General features: G+C 53.6%; 1 protein-coding gene across 11 annotated transcripts; it reads right to left on the bottom strand.

Annotated features, from left to right (window-relative positions):
* Positions 1-15,145, bottom strand: DCST2 (DC-STAMP domain containing 2). 11 transcript variants are annotated; one of them, XR_010157906.1, is made up of 15 exons: positions 14,798-15,132; positions 14,458-14,628; positions 14,031-14,132; positions 12,528-13,130; positions 11,791-12,004; positions 11,443-11,600; positions 10,592-10,756; positions 8,039-8,206; positions 7,793-7,893; positions 6,169-6,303; positions 5,958-6,088; positions 5,318-5,445; positions 4,850-4,943; positions 4,603-4,743; positions 1-234 (listed from the first exon to the last, which is right to left on the bottom strand). XR_010157906.1 is itself a non-coding variant. In XM_524891.6 (15 exons), the coding sequence occupies exons 1-15, from the start codon at positions 15,063-15,065 to the stop codon at positions 18-20; spliced, it is 2,322 nt and encodes a 773-aa protein (XP_524891.2). In that variant the 5' UTR covers positions 15,066-15,145; the 3' UTR covers positions 1-17. The 11 variants fall into 11 exon arrangements, 9 of the variants coding, with proteins under 9 accessions (XP_524891.2, XP_054542737.1, XP_054542749.1 ...); XR_010157907.1 differs by having other exon boundaries at positions 10,592-10,666; XM_524891.6 differs by lacking the exon at positions 6,169-6,303 and having other exon boundaries at positions 12,528-12,593; positions 12,933-13,130; positions 14,798-15,145.
* Positions 15,146-15,157: the final 12 nt, after the last annotated feature.

The following is a 15,157-nucleotide window of genomic DNA, read 5'->3' as shown; positions in this document are numbered from 1 at the left end:
TTGTGTCCACTTTTGGTTTATTTGGGGGGTGGGTGGGAAGGATCAGGAAGAGAGGGAGGTGAGAGAGGGACTGAGGGTTCTGAAGCTGGAGTGGGGGCTCCTTTAGTGGCGGAGGATGTCTCAGGTGGTCTGTGGGGCTCAGGGCTGGTGAGAATGCTGACAGGCTGATGGGCTTCAGGTAAGGACTGCTGCCCGTGCTTCCTCTGCTGAGGCCCCTTCTCCTCATCCAGGTCACTAGTGAGGAGAGGAAGGGGGTGGCCGGATCACCCACCTTCTGTCTTCACAGGTGCATCCCTGCCCCCTGCCCTGCCCCATCTGTTCAGATCCAGCTCCTGTTCTTTCTGAGCAACTCCTGCTCTCTCAGGCCCACGAGGCGTACCAGCCCATGGCTGTAGATATTTTCTGATTTTAGGCTGATGCTGGGGGGTGGGCAGTGACTTGCCTGAGGCCACATGGCTAGGAAGGGCAGAACCACTAGTGACCTCAGTGGTCACACCTGCTCAAGGCTCAAGCTGTCCCCTCTGCTGACCCAGCTTATCCTTTCACTGGGCCCTCTAGAACCTCTGAAAAGAAAGCTTTGCTTCCCCTTCAACCTCTTGACTCATCATGACCTCCACCGCCCCATTCACACTGGAATGTGCCCACTGGACAGTTTTCTTTGCAGTCCTCCCAAGAGGAGGCAGCTTAACCTTCTCAAACCCAGCTGGCCCGTAGTGTTTTTTTGCAAAGCCCCTGGCTGCCACGACAGCTGTACCACCAGTGCTGTGGCTGTCTCCTCAGGCCTGCCAGACACCTGCCACATCTGTTTAAGATGCCGGCTCTGGACTCCTGCTGTTTGTATGGTCCTGCAACCTCGTCGCTAGAGGACCCATCCAATTCTCTGGCCTCTCAATCCCTAACCTCCTTGGTCCTATTGACCGTCATCTCTGTTCCCACTCAGACGTCTTCCTCAGCCTTGGCCTTTCACTGGATTCATTCCAGAGTTCTTCCCTGGCCATGGCCCCCTCTCTGAGTCCCTCCTGTTCAGCCAGCTCTCCCTCCTGGCCACTGCCCCTGCTCTAACACGTCATCAAGACAGAGACCCTGGGCTGCCCCCAGGGGCCTTAGCCCCTCCTCTTCCCCAGTCATCTCAGACACTCTTACCAAAGACACCTCAATTCTCTCTCCATCTTGTCCTCCTGACCTGCCCAGAAAAAGCCCTCCACCTGTGAATCCTATTCATGGCTACCACATTTGCCAGAGAAAATCACATAACTGAGCGCACTGGAGCAATCATTACAAGTTACAGCTTCCAGCATCATCTGGGCCTTTGACGCTACCTGGAAATCCCTTAACCTCCCTAGTCGGCTTCTTTGCACACTTGCCACGGCAGGTCTTTCAACCTCTACCACCCACCCCTTGAAACCTTTATTCCACTCCCAGCTGCCTGCTCTGCTCTCTCAGCAGGTGCTCTTGCCTCCTACTCCCCAAAGAGAAGCGAGGCCACCAGGCTGGAGTGGGCTCAGCTGCTCAGGGGAACCTATACTCTCCCCCTCCCTCTGCCTCTGCCAGCCTGCTCCTTTCTCAGGCAGGCCACCTGGTCCACCTGGCCCTGGAGCCCAAACCTCTCTCCCCAACGTGCTTTTACACTGCCTAAATGCTCAAATCTTCCTGTTCTTAGATCTAGAAAACCCTTTTAGTGCTGAATCCCCTTCAAGCTACTTTCTTGCTCTGTGAAGCTAACTCTCTCTTTCTCTTCACCATCAAGCTTACATTTTTTTCAAACTACAGCACTCATTAGATTAAAAGCATTATCAAACTCCTGGCAACAGTGATGCAGGAGCCACATACCATATTTCTGAGTCCTTTTATTATTTATTTATTTTGAGACAGAGTCTTGCTCTGTCGCCCAGGCTGGAGTGCAGTGGCACGATCTCGGCTCACTGCAACTTCCGCCTCCCGCTTTCAAGTGATTCTCCTGCCTCAGCCTCCCAAGTAGCTGGGATTACAGGCGCCTGCCACCATGCCTAATTTTTTGTATTTTTAGTAGAGACAAGGTTTTACCATGTTGGCCAGGCTGGTTTCGAACTCCTGACCTCAAGTGATCCGCCAGCCTCAGCCTCCCAAAGTGCTAGGATTACAGGCGTGAGCCACCACACCCAGCCTTTCTGAGTCTTCTTTACCTGACACCCCTCAACCCATCATGACAGATCCAGTTTTGGTCTTCCCGATGCCATGAAAAATATTCCCACAAGCTACTCCAGTGATGTCTTAACTGCCTGTCACCTGTCTTCACATGATCCTACTTGATTTTTTTTTTTTAATCTTCTAATTTTTTGAGACTGGGTCTTGTACTATTGCCCAGGCTGGAGTGCAGTGGTGCAATCTTGGCTCACTGCAGTCTCAGCCTCCCTGGCTCAAGTGATCCCTCCCACCTTAGCCTCCTGAAAGCTGGGACTAAAGATGCACGTCACCATGCCCAGCTAATTTTTGTATTATTACCTATTTATTTATTGAGACCAATCCTCCCTCTGTCACCCAGGCTAAAATGCAGTGGCACAATCTTAGCTCCCTGCAACCTCCACCTCCCAGGTTCAATCAATTCTCCTGCCTCAGCCTCCTGAGTAGCTGGGACTAACAGGTGCGTGCCACCACTCCTGGCTAATTTTTGTATTTTTAGTAGAGATGGGGTTTCACTATGTTAGCCAGGCTGGTCTCGAACTCCTGACCTTAAGTGGTCCTCCCGCCTCAGCCTCCCAAAGTGCTGGGATTACAGGCATGAGCCACCATGCCCTGGCAAGTTTTTGTATTTTTAGTAGAGATGGAGTTTTGCCATGTTGCCCAGGCTGGTCTGGAACTCCTGGACTCTAGTGATCGGCCCACCTCGGCCTCCCAAATTGCTGAAATTACAGGTGTGAGCCACTGTGCCCATCCCCCTACTTGATTTCATATGTTTGGCTCTCCTGCTTTCTTGAGCCTCTCCCCTCCCTGTCCCCTCCCACTCTCCTGCCATGCCCTCTGCCAGGATGATCTAGCTCATCCTCTCTCTTACAGTCTCTAACTTAACAACCCCCCAAAAATATACCTCCAGCCTGGAGCCCTGCCCTTTTCTAACTGCCCCCCTGGGCATCTCCAGCTGGATGCCCTACAGACACCTCAAAGATCTCAAACTGGGCCAGTCGTCTTTCCCCAGAACCTGTTTATCTTCCTGCCCTAACACCTGCCCAGGCCCAAGCATAGAAATCCCAGTCACGCTCAGCACTTCAGTACTGAGGCTATCACGAACTTCTCCTAGACTAAGACAAGCTTCTCTCTGACCTCCCTGCTCCTGCCCAACCTCCACTCTGCCTTCTTTGCTTATGGTCTTTTTTTTTTTTTTTTTTTTGGAGACTGAGTCTCACTCTATCATCCAGGCTGGGCTGGAGTGCAGTGGTGTGATCTTGGCTCACTGCAATCTCTGCCTCCTGGGTTCAAGCAATTCTCCTGCCTCAGCCTCCCGAGTAGCTGGGACTACAGGCATGCACCACCAAACCCGGCTAATTTTTGTATTTTTAGTAGAGATGGGGTTTCGCCATGTTGGCCAGGCTGGTCTCGAACTCCTGACCTCAGGTGATCCACCCACCTCGGCCTCCCAAAGTTCTAGGATTACAGGCATGAGCCACCATGCCTGGCCCGCTTATGGTCTTAAAAGACAAATATGAGCATATCACTTTCCAACCTAAGCTTTTCAAATGACAAGTTAAGGTTCTTGCCCATTTCTTCCCACCTTGACTTCCAACCTCATCTCCCAGCATTCTCTGAGGTCTCTACCCAGCCACACCCATCCCTTGGGCTCTACCCTTCTGAATGCCTCACATTCTCCAAACCCACACAGGCCTCCCCTTGGAATGCTTTCCTCTACTTCTCAGCCTAACAAACCACCAAGTTGCCCCCAAAATCCAGCCCGTGGCCAGGCACCATGGCTCACACCTATAATCCCATAATCCCAGCACTTTGGAAGGCCAAGGCAAGAGGATGGTTTGAGCTCAGGAGTTTGAGACCAGCCTGGGCAACATAGTGAGACCCCCGTCTCTACAAAATAATAATAATAACAAAATAATAATAATAAGGCAGGTGTGATGGTGTTCCTGACATCCCAGCTACCCAGGAGACTGAGGTGGGAGGATCACTTGAGCCCAGGAGGTCGAGGTTGCAGTGAACTGGGATTGCGCCACTGCATTCCAGCCTGGGTGACAGAGTGAGACCCTGTTTCAAACAAAACAAAACAAAACAAAAATCCAGCTCATGTATCACCTCTTCTATGAAGCCTTCATTAATATGCCCCTTTTCCCAAATTGGCTGTTGTGTCCTCTGTACTGTCCAGAGTGTACTTCACTCCTTTATCAGGGTGCTGTCCACCCTGTTATCTATTCGATGTCACTCTCCCCAAGGGCATGGTGAGCTCCTCCTGGGCCACGGTGCTGACACAGAGCAGCCGCTTGGCAAACCTCAGTTACTTCCCCTCCCCTCATGTCTGTTTCAAGCCCTGGCAAAGGTCTAGACACCCAGGAAGGCCTTTGCAAATGGAACAGAACATGCTTAGGACTCACAATTCCCAGGTGCCAACTCCTGCTTCCTGCTCACCTGGACTCGGAAGTGGACTCCATTGAGAGGCTCCTGCCGAGCACTTCTTGGAGCTGTTGCTGCAGTAACCATGCCTGCTCAGGGTCCTTCCTTTGAGCTGCAGCCAGCCATAGCTGAGGGCCCTCCTCATCGCTGGAGTCCCTGGAGAAGACTCTCATCTCAGTGGCCTGCAGACATCCTGGGAGAAGGGTGGCTACTTCCACTGCCCCTACAGACTCCAGCCACCCCATGTCACTGAAAGACTCACAGCTCCAGGTCCAGGTCCCCCTGGTAGGAGAGGGGAGATGCACACACGGAGCAGGTATTGTCCAGGAGGCGGAAGCAAGTGAGGCAGTAGAGACCTGGTGGAGGCCATGGGGAATGGAGGTGAACCCGAGTTCACCCACCCACCCTCTGTGCTTCCTGGTTGCCAGCCCCTGCCTCCCCTATCACAGCCCTGGAAGAACCATCCTTGTCAAGGGGTGCACACTAGGGAACTGCTGCAATGCCACTTGCATATAAATCCTATTCATAAATACCCGGGAGAATAAAGGCAAGCGTGGAGAAAATGAGCTACCTGAAGGCTCTGTGTAAATGAGAACGTGCATAGTAATGAAGGGAGGGGCACAAAAGATGAGGTACAAGAGAAGTCCATCAAGGAAGGACCACAGTGGATTGTCATATGCAAGTGGGGTAAGTCCGAGCAGGGAGAGGCACATGCCCCAGGGGGTCTCACCTTGGCAGCCGGGGGTACTGCAGGACACAGTGTTCTCCATGTCTCCCTCATCCTGGGGCTGCCCACAGCCCAGGCAGTAGGCCTGATGCAGCCAAAAGTGGCTGACAAATGGACCTAGGCAGGGGCACCTGAGAAAAGGGTCACAGACACTAAGTAGGCCAGCCCAGCCAGCTTAACCCTCCCCACTCCAGCACCAACCTCCAAATGGCAGGGAGGACTTCCTGACTTCCTGCAGTACATCCTCCATCCCTCTGATTTCAGCAGCAACCTCTCCATGGCCCTGCCTTCCTTCCTCCCTTCACTCCTCACCCCTCAGAATTCCCACCTTACGGGGAGAGGGATAGCATTAGGAGATATACCTAATGCTAAATGACGAGTTAATGGGTGCAGCACACCAGCATGGCACATGTGTACATATGTAACTAACCTGCACATTGTGCACATGTACCCTAAAACTTAAAGTATAATAATAATAAATTAAAAAAAAGAATTCCCACCTTTCACAGCGTTAAGGGTATGCAATGGGCATCCTCTTCAACCAAATCTCTTGACACTTAGATAGCATAGAAATCCATTCCAACTCCTGGCTCTTTTTCTATCCCCTTTTGCCCCACCCCTATAGAAAAGACAGTGGCCTCACCGACTGGCCAGCACTAGGAAGGCACTTCTGTGGCCCTGGTCAGCCGCCCGCCGCCTCACTGATCGGTGCAGGGCAGCCAACAGATTGGTTCGGCGGCTCAGAAGTACGTTGTACAGGTAGGAGATCCTTTCCTGGTGCGGGGAGATCAGGGATGGGGTCCCACTTGACCCTGTTTTGTCTGCCTGGAATGCCCTCTGCACCCACTACCTACCTTTTCCTTCTATCCAACTCCTATGAATCCCTCTAGGTTTGGCTCAAATGCCCCTTCCTCTGGGAAGTCTTCTGGACTTGCCCAGGTGGAGTTACCACTCTCTCCTCTGGGTTTCCGTAACACTTTTATTCATTCCTAAATAAAAGTGCTTTTTAAATTACAACGTCTTGTTAAAAGCTTGTCTGGCCGGGCGTTGTGGCTCACGCCTGTAATCCCAGCACTTTGGGAGGCCGAGGCGGGTGGATCACCTGAGGTCGGGAGTTCAAGACCAGCCTGACCAACATGGAGAAACGCCATCTCTACTAAAAATACAAAATTAACTGGGGTGGTGGCGCATGCCTGAAATCCCAGCTACTCAGGAGGCTGAGGCAGGAGAATCGTTTGAACCCAGGAGGCGGAGGTTGTGGTGAGCCGAGATCGTGTCATTGCACTCTAGCCTGGGCAACAAGAGCAAAATTCTGTCTCAAAAAAAAAAAAGAAAAGAAAAGAAAGCTTGTCTGGCCTGCCTCGAATCTGTGAGCTCCAGACTGTGTCTGGTTCATCTTGGCATCCTTGGAGACCGGCAAAGAGATAGGGGAATACAGTACATGCTCAGTAAATGATTAGTAAATGAGTAAACCGATGGTGAGGGTTTTTTGTTTGTTTTGTTTTGTTTTGTTTTTTTGAGATGGAGTCTTGCTCTATCGCCAGGCTGGAGTGCAGTTGCGCAATCTCGGCTCACTGCAACCTCCACCTTCCGGGTTCAAGCCATTCTCCTGCCTCAGCCTACCGAGTAGCTGGGACTACAGGCACGTGCCACCACGCCCGGCTAATTTTTGTATTTTTAGTAGAGATGGAGTTTCACCATGTTGGCCAGGATGGGCTCAATCTCTTGACCTTGTGATCTGCCCACCTCAGCCTCCTAAAGTGCTGGGATTACAGGCATGAGCCACCAAACCCAGCCCCGATGGTGAGTTTTTAATTACACCTCAACATGCCAACACTGCCCCCACCCCACCACCATGTTTTTTTGTTTTGTTTTGTTTTGTTTTTTTGAGACAGGGTCTCACTCCATTACCAGGCTGGAGTGCAGTGGTGCAATCATAGCTCACTACAGCCTTGAATTTCTCGGCTCAAGCGATCCTCCCTAGTAGCTGGGACTACAGGCACACACCACCATGCCTGGCATTTTATTTTCTTTTTTTTTTTCTTTCTTTCTTTTTTTTTTTTTTAATAGAGACAGAGGCTCACTTTGTTGCAGAAAGGGTCTATAACTCCTTGCCTCAAGCAGTCTGCCTGCCTCAGCCTTCCAAAGTGCTGGATTACAGGTGTGAGCCATGCTGCCTGCTCCACTCTCCAACTCTCCCCCGTCCCTCATCCCCCACCCCCTCAACACCCCTGTGATTTTAACAAAACTTTGGATGTAAATGCTGTCTCAGGAAGCCCCACCCCAGAGGCACCATTTCTCCCAGCCCCATCTTGGGTCCAGAGGCTTGCAGTCCAGGTCATTTGCTTTGGAGTTCAACCAGAGGAGAGCGGGCTGGGGCTGCTGAAGGAAGTCAGCTCCCAAAGCCAAAAAAGCCAGCCACTAGCTAAGCCCCCTGGGGAGGGGGCAGGGACTAGCTCCCAGCCCCGGACCCCTCACCTGCTCCCGGGATGGGTAGTAGGAGGCACAGATGACTCGCCGCAGCCGGCTGACATAGCTGCCAAACAGGGTGATGAAGAAGCATAGGCCATACATGACGCCTGGGAGCACAGCAGCCACAGTCAGCCTCACCAGCAGGCACAAGTGCCAGCCCACCCCTGGCGCCCCCCACATCCTCAGCAGTCTGCACCCCTCATTTCCCACATGGTGTCCACGCCCCCAGGGACCTCAGGGTGTAGTTGATACCAATGACTATGTAGCCAGTGCTGTCAGGCTCCGAGGGACGAAGGAGACAACGCCGGGACAAAATACTGATGTTGCCTTGCTGCAGGACATCAAATGCTGACACCAGGTCACGATAAATATTCCCAGCGTAGCCAGTACCTTCCACGGTTATAGACACCAACACAGGACCTGGCACAAAGACACTGTGTGAGTGACACTCATGGCAGTTGCTATGCAGAAAACCCCACACCTTCTGGAATGAGGAAAGTGGAGGAGCGCAGGTCATACGATGACTCAGACCCTTGGCTGGGGGCCTCTGATGCCTCAGGCACCCTCATGGTGCCCTGGGGCCTGACCTCAGTTCTGGCTCCTAGGACTGGCCCCATGGTCCAGCTGGGTGGTACTGGTGTCTGGTCTTCCTATCCAAGCCACCATATCTAAGATGACCTTAATGGTCAGTGAGTCCACCCCCCTGGCCTCCATGACCACCCAGAAGCATTTTTTTTTTTTTAATTTATTTTTTGAGACAGGGTTTCACTTTGTCACCCAGGCTGGAGTGCAGTGGTGTGATCTTGGCTCACTGCAGCCTCAACTTCCCAGGTTTGAGTGATTCTCCTGCCTCAGCCTCCCAAGTTGCTGGGACTATAGGCACGTGCCACCACGACCGGCTATTTTTTTTTTGTAAAGAGATAGGGTTTCACCATGCTGGCCAGGCTGGTCTCAAACTCCTGAGCTCAAGCAATCCGCCTGCCTTAGCCTCCCAAAGTGCTAGGATTACAGGTGTGAGCCACCGAGTAAGACCCCCAGAAACATTTATTGGCTGAGCACTGACTGTGTAGCAGACACTTAACCAAGTGCTTTATTGTTTGTTTTGGGGTTTTGGTTTTTGTTTTTTAGGAGTTTTTTACTTCTTTTTTTTTTTTTTTTTTTTTTTGAGACAGGGTATCACTCTGTCACCCAGGCTGGAGTGCAGTGGTGTGATCTCGGCTCACTGCAGCCTCTGCCTCCTGGGTTCAAGTGATTCTCGAGCCTCAGCCTCCCAAGTAGCTGGGATTATAGGTGCCCACCACTATGCCTGGCTCATTTTTTTGTATTTTCAGTAGAGACAAGGTTTCACCATGTTGGCCATGCTGGTCTTGAACTCCTGACCTTAGGCGATCTGTCTGCCTCAGCCTCCCAAAGTGCTAGGATTACAGGCGTGAGCCACCGCACCTGGCTCACATTCTCAATTAATGGCTTACCAGGCACTTGACACACATAATTTATTTTATTTTATTTTATTTTTATTATTATTATTTTAGACAGAGTTTCACTCTTGTTGCCCAGGCTGGAGTGCAGTGGCAGGATCTCGGCTCACTGCAACCTCTGCCTCCCAGGTTCAAGTGATTTTCCTGCCTCAGCCTCCCAAGTAGCTGCGATTACAGGCACCTGCCACGATGCCTGGCTAATTTTTTGTATTTTTAGTTGAGATGGGGTTTCACTATGTTGGCCAGCTTGGTTTCAGGTGATCTACCTGCCTCACCCTCCTAAAGTGCTAGGATTACAGGCATGAGCCACCCGCCTGGCCCCAACACACATAATCTAATTTATTCCTTACAGTGACCCAGAGAGGTTGCTACCATTATTATTCCACTATTCAGATGAGGAAACTGGGCCAGGACAGTGGCTCACGCCTGTAATACCAACACTTTGGGAGGCTGAGGTGGGTGGATCACCTGAGGTCAGGAGTTCGAGAGCAGCCTGAGCAATATGGTTAAACCCCGTCTCAACTAAAAATACAACTGGACATGGTGGCATGTGCCTGTAGTCCCAGCTACTTGGGAGGCTGAGACAGGAGAATTGCTTGAACCCGGGAGGCAGAGATTGTAGTGAGCCAAGATTGCACCACTGCACTCCAGCGTGGGTGACAGAGTGAGACTCCATCTCAAAAAAAAAGGCCAAGCATGGTGGCTCACACCTGTAATCCCAGCACTTTGGGAGGCCAAGGCTGGCAGATCATGAGGTCAAGAGATCAACACCATCCTGGCCAACACAGTGAAACCCCGTCTCTACTAAAAATACAAAAATAAGCTGGGCATGGTGGCATGTGCCTGTAGTCCCAGCTACTCAGGAGGATGAGGCAGGAGAATCACTTAAACCTGGGAGGCGGAGGCAGTGAGCCAAGATGGCGCCACTGCACTCCAGCCTGGTGACAGAACGAGACTCTGTCTCAAAAAAAAAAAAAAAAAAAAAGAGGAAACTGAAGCTGAAGAGGTTAAGCAACTTGCTGCAGGTCACCGCCTAATAAAGGACAGAGCTGGGATTTGAACCCTGGCCAGTCTGACTCTAGAGCTTGCATTTTTAACTACCCTGTAAGTTATAATCTTGACCTAGACATAGGTGTTACTAGGCAAAGCATAGAGTTGAAAGAGTGGCACACTTGTGGGCTGCTGAGTAACAGTGACATGGGGACATTCAGGCAGTCACCAGGACTGAGGATGGGAAGAGAAGGCTTGGGAGCAGGCGGGGAGATCAGAAGCAGGCCGAGGGGGCTGCAGTGGGTGAGTGGGAGGAGGCTGTCACGTAGGCACTCACTGCGGGCCACAATCTCCCCCTGCAGCTGGTGCCGGGCCAGGTCAAGCACCCAGAAGACAGCATAGTCTAGGAAGACTAGGAACAGCACAAGGAGGAGGTGTCGGATAAGGTTGAAGGTCTCCAGAATGTAAAAAAACTTCTCCCACTGGGACAAGAAGATGGAGCCTGAGCAGGAGTGGGATGGTCAGGAGGATGCTCCCCAGTTCTCCCGTCCACCAGACCCCAGTTCTTGGAGAGGCCTCCTGCCCCTAATCAGGCGTGGGCCCGTCTGCTCATCAGGAATACGGAAAAGAAAAGAAGCTGTGAGGACTCTGGCAAGGATGGAAAATACTCTTCAGGGGAGGGGGCTCCGTGGCTAGAAGGGAGGGGCCTGCCTAGCATCTCCACCTGGCCCTGTGGCCCATTCCAGTCTAAGGAGCCCTCCCTCCTAGGGCATCCCTCATCCCCTTACCTGCCTCCCCACCTCATAGGCAGTCCTCCCCCTCCATATTAGCACTTCCTGCCCACCCCGGGGAAGCCCTCCCAACTTGACTTCCCTCGCTCTGTGTCCATCCCCTGCTGTCCTGATGTCCAGGGTGCTCCCAGAAGCACCATCTGCCCCTCTTGTCTCTGGCTACTTTCTCCAAGGGTGTCTATGTTCCCCCTTTCAGACTGCGGGCTCCCCAAGGACCGGGCAGTGTCTTCCCTCAGCCTGAAAGTTCCTTAAGCTCTGGGTTGTGTCTCCTCCCTCTGGCCCCTGCCCCAAGCCCATCCTGAGCCCTGCCTGTGCAGGGGCTTAGGGGCAGGGCAGCGGGGTGGGGGGAAGCCCTGGCCTCCCTGGCTTGGGCTCTCCCTGTCCTCAGGGCCCTCACCCGGTGGGATGTAGCGCCTGGCCTCGTGAGCACTGAGCGGTAGCACTGTGGGCAGCCCTGCCGTGGAGCGTACAGCCTCCATGCGCAGGAATCGGCTGGTGATGTAGATATTGTCATAATGGTCCCAGTTCAGGTAACAATACCGGTAAAATAGGGCTCTGGGAAGGGGAGGTGGAGCACATGTGAGGCCCCTTAGGACCCCAGGCCAGACCCCACAGGGCATCCGCGCTTCAACCCCACAACTTCAACCTCCCTGGATGCTGGGGCAGGGAGAAATGAGCTGCTCCCTGCAGCCCTGGCCCTGCACCCCCGGCCCTGCACCCCCCACGCTGCCCGGCAGCCCCTCACTGGAGGTAGAGAAGCACAAGCAGCAGAGGCGTGGTGAAGCCCATCAGAGCCAGGGCCTCTCGGACACGGTGCAGCTTCATGCTGACAGCCTCGTGGAGGTCCATGGCTACCTGGGACAGGCTCCGAGAGGCATTGAGATCCACAGAGAAGTGGTGGGTGGCTGTCATGTTGAACTCAAACTCCTGACGCACCCGGTTGAGCAACTGAATCACGGCTGGGGCCAGCAGGTTCAGGGGAGACGTGGGCAAGGAGAGTTAGGAGAGGGTGGAGCTGCCCCTGGGGAGGGGCCTGGCACAGCCCAGGGGGCACAGCTTACAGACCAGCTGGGAACCCCCCAGTGCTTGGGTCAAGGTGGACTGAGGAGGGGACAAAGCCTCCACGTATCTGTGCCATCGCCATCACATGCTCAGCACCCAGCATGACACAGGGCATGCAACAGATGCCCCTAAGGAATGATCTTGATGACCTGAGTGTGAACCTGAATGTGGACAGGAGGCCCTGGTTCTGTTCCCAGCTCCTGCTCTCAGGGCAGGCTGTGGTGAGGCACTGGCCCTTCGCTGGACCCGTTTCCTGATCTGTACAGCATGGATATGGGCCTGGGTGATCACTTGAGCCCCTTTCTTTCTCTTACATTCTCCTTTATGGGCTGGGAGCACTGGGGGCTGGCCATGGCCACACCGGGATGAGGGAGGGAGACCACTAGGGAGCACCATATGTGGCAGGAGGGGGTCACTCACGGGTGCCGATGGTCTGGCGCAAGAAGGGTTGAATGTACTTAGGGATGACGCAGAACACCTGGACCACTGAGGGGCGGAGTCGGCTGAGTGTCGGAAGGAGGGGCACAGCCAGGCCTGCCCCCGACCTCTGGAGACCTCTTCTCACAGGGCCTCTTTTCGATTTTCCTATTGGCCTCCACATTTGCTCAAAACCTTGTAGCACCTCCCTGTCACCCTTCTCTCCCAACACCAGTCCCTCCCTACTGCCCACCCCCACCCCCAATACTGGTCCTACCAAGCTTATTGGTTCCTCCCTGTTGCCCTCTAATCGTCCTCCTGAGCCTGCCCTCCCAACTGACCCCCACATTCCCACCCCACCCCACCCCACATCGGCTCCTCCCCGCTGGCAGACCCTGGTTTTCTCACGGCTGGCAAGTCCACAGAGCGCCAGTTTGAAGGGCATGAGCACGTAACACAGGTGGTAGGCTTGTGGTATGACCATCATGCAGCTGTCCTTGGCATCATCAAAAACCCGTGCACACTTCAGGTAAGGGTTGCCCAGTTCCGAGTTGCACACATCGCCGATGTGCAGGAGCCACTGCCATACATTCCGGAGAGCCCTGGCTGGGGACAGCTGCAGGGTTGGCACCCAGGGCTGGAATCCTACAGCCTCTTCTCAGGGGTTTGGGGAACAATACCACAGTACCCAGGGCTGGAGAGGCCTGTGGTCAGGGACCTGGCTGTGCTGTGTCCAGTGAACACTAGCCAGTACCCAGAAGGGGCCCGAAAAACCCTGGACAGGGTACAGGTGAGGAGACTGAATTTTTTTGTTTCTGTTTGTTTGTTTTGTTTTGTTTTGTTTTGTTTTGAGATGGAGTTTCGCTCTTGTTGCCCAGGCTAGAGTGCAGTGGAGTGATCTCGGCTCATTGCAACCTCCGCCTCCTGGGTTCAAGAGATTCTCCTGCCTCAGCCTCCTGAGTAGCTGGGACTACAGCTGCGTGCCACCACGCCCGGCTAACTTTTTGTATTTTTAGTAGAGACGGGGTTTCACCATGTTAGCCAGGATGGTCTTGATCTCCTGACCTCCTGATCCACTGCCTTGGCCTCCCAAAGTGCTGGGATTACAGGTGTGAGCCACTGCACCTGGCCCCCCCGCTTTTTTTTTTCTTTACAGATGGAGTCTCACACTGTCACCCAGGCTGGATTGGAGTACAGTGGCACGATCATAGCTCACTGCAGCCTCAAACCCCTGGGTTCAAGAGATCCTTCCACCATAGCCTCCCCAGTAGCTGGGACTACAGACATGTGTCATTACATCTGGCTAGTTTTATTTATTTTCTATTTTTTTATTTTTTATAGAGACAGGGTCTCGCCATGTTGCCAAGGCTGGTCTCAAACTCCTGGGCTCAAGTGATTCTCCCACCTCGGCCTCGCAAAGTGCTGGGATTACAGGCATGAGCCACCGCACCTGGCCAGGACTGGGTGCATTTTGAGTCCCCGGGGTAGACATGCTAATGTGCTTACCTATGTGTTTCACACCATCCATGATTGACCGAAAGAACTTGCGGACCCGGTCAGCCACCTCTTTGGTCTTCTGGGCAATAGCTTTAATCTTGTTCAGGGCACCTGATGGGTGAGGGACAGAGGCACTTTGGAGTCTTCTCCTCTAGGGGCTGGTTCTCACCATTGCCCCTTAAGCAGGGAGTGGAGAGGAGGACACCATTTCCAGAGGCGGGAAGCCTGGATTCTGGGGCCTGGGAGATAGTTAATCTGGGAGTGGAGGAGGCCAGAGAGCAAGGAGAGAGGGTTTAGCTGTGCCCAGAGTCCCTTCCAGGCCCAGATGCTCCGCGATTAGCACCAGCAGAGAAGGAGGCCAAAGGACTGTAGAATATGCAGGATGAGGGGGGCGAGGGGGGCCCGTGGGAGACAGTTGTAGAGGTGGGGGACTTACTGACAAGAGGTTGCTTGGCCCTCTGTAGCACTTCGGCGGTCTGATTCAGGGCCAGCTCTGCCCCACAGGCCACAGCCTCGCTGGCCCGGGTGAAGTTGCGTAGAGTGTTGGCACAAGGCCCTTGAAGCACCAACCCAAAAGCAGCCACCAACAGTAGTGTCCGGCCCTGCCCTGGGGGCGACAGCTTTGTTAGAACCAAGACCCCAGCCCCAAACATGGCAGCAAGTCCCTTACATAAGCCTTCAGAATATTTCCCTTAACCCCTGCCTCTCCTCCAGCATCTCTTCTGCCCCAGCACCAGCCCCAGGACCTGCCCCCTAGCCCTGGGTGCCAAGCTCACTGGAGAAGGCCTGAGGCAGCAGCAGGAGGACAGTGGCTCGGACCTGGCGAGAGAATCCCATGCCCAGGCTAAGGAAGGCAGCCAAAGTGAGGGTGCCCACCAGGCAACCCCAGGGGCTGTGGCCTTCCACCAGTAGCTCCAGAAGCCCGTAGGCCGTGGCTAAAGACAAGCCCAGGGTAAAGCCTCCCACGCTGCGAACCACAGCTCTCGCCATGCTAGGCTCCTCTCCCCCCAAGGGGTACACAACATCCTTCATGACTTTGGGCATGGCTGCTGAGACCAAATGTCTGCCTGTCTCCAGGAGATGCCCGCTGACTTCTGTGCTCCTGGAATTTCTCACCGTATTCTAAGGTTCCAAAG

Source organism: Pan troglodytes, chromosome 1 (assembly GCF_028858775.2).
Source record: "Pan troglodytes isolate AG18354 chromosome 1, NHGRI_mPanTro3-v2.0_pri, whole genome shotgun sequence".
NCBI classification, from domain to species: domain Eukaryota; kingdom Metazoa; phylum Chordata; class Mammalia; order Primates; family Hominidae; genus Pan; species Pan troglodytes.
The sequence above is the reverse complement of the archived record's forward strand: the minus strand, read 5'-3'. Positions and strand labels throughout refer to the sequence as shown.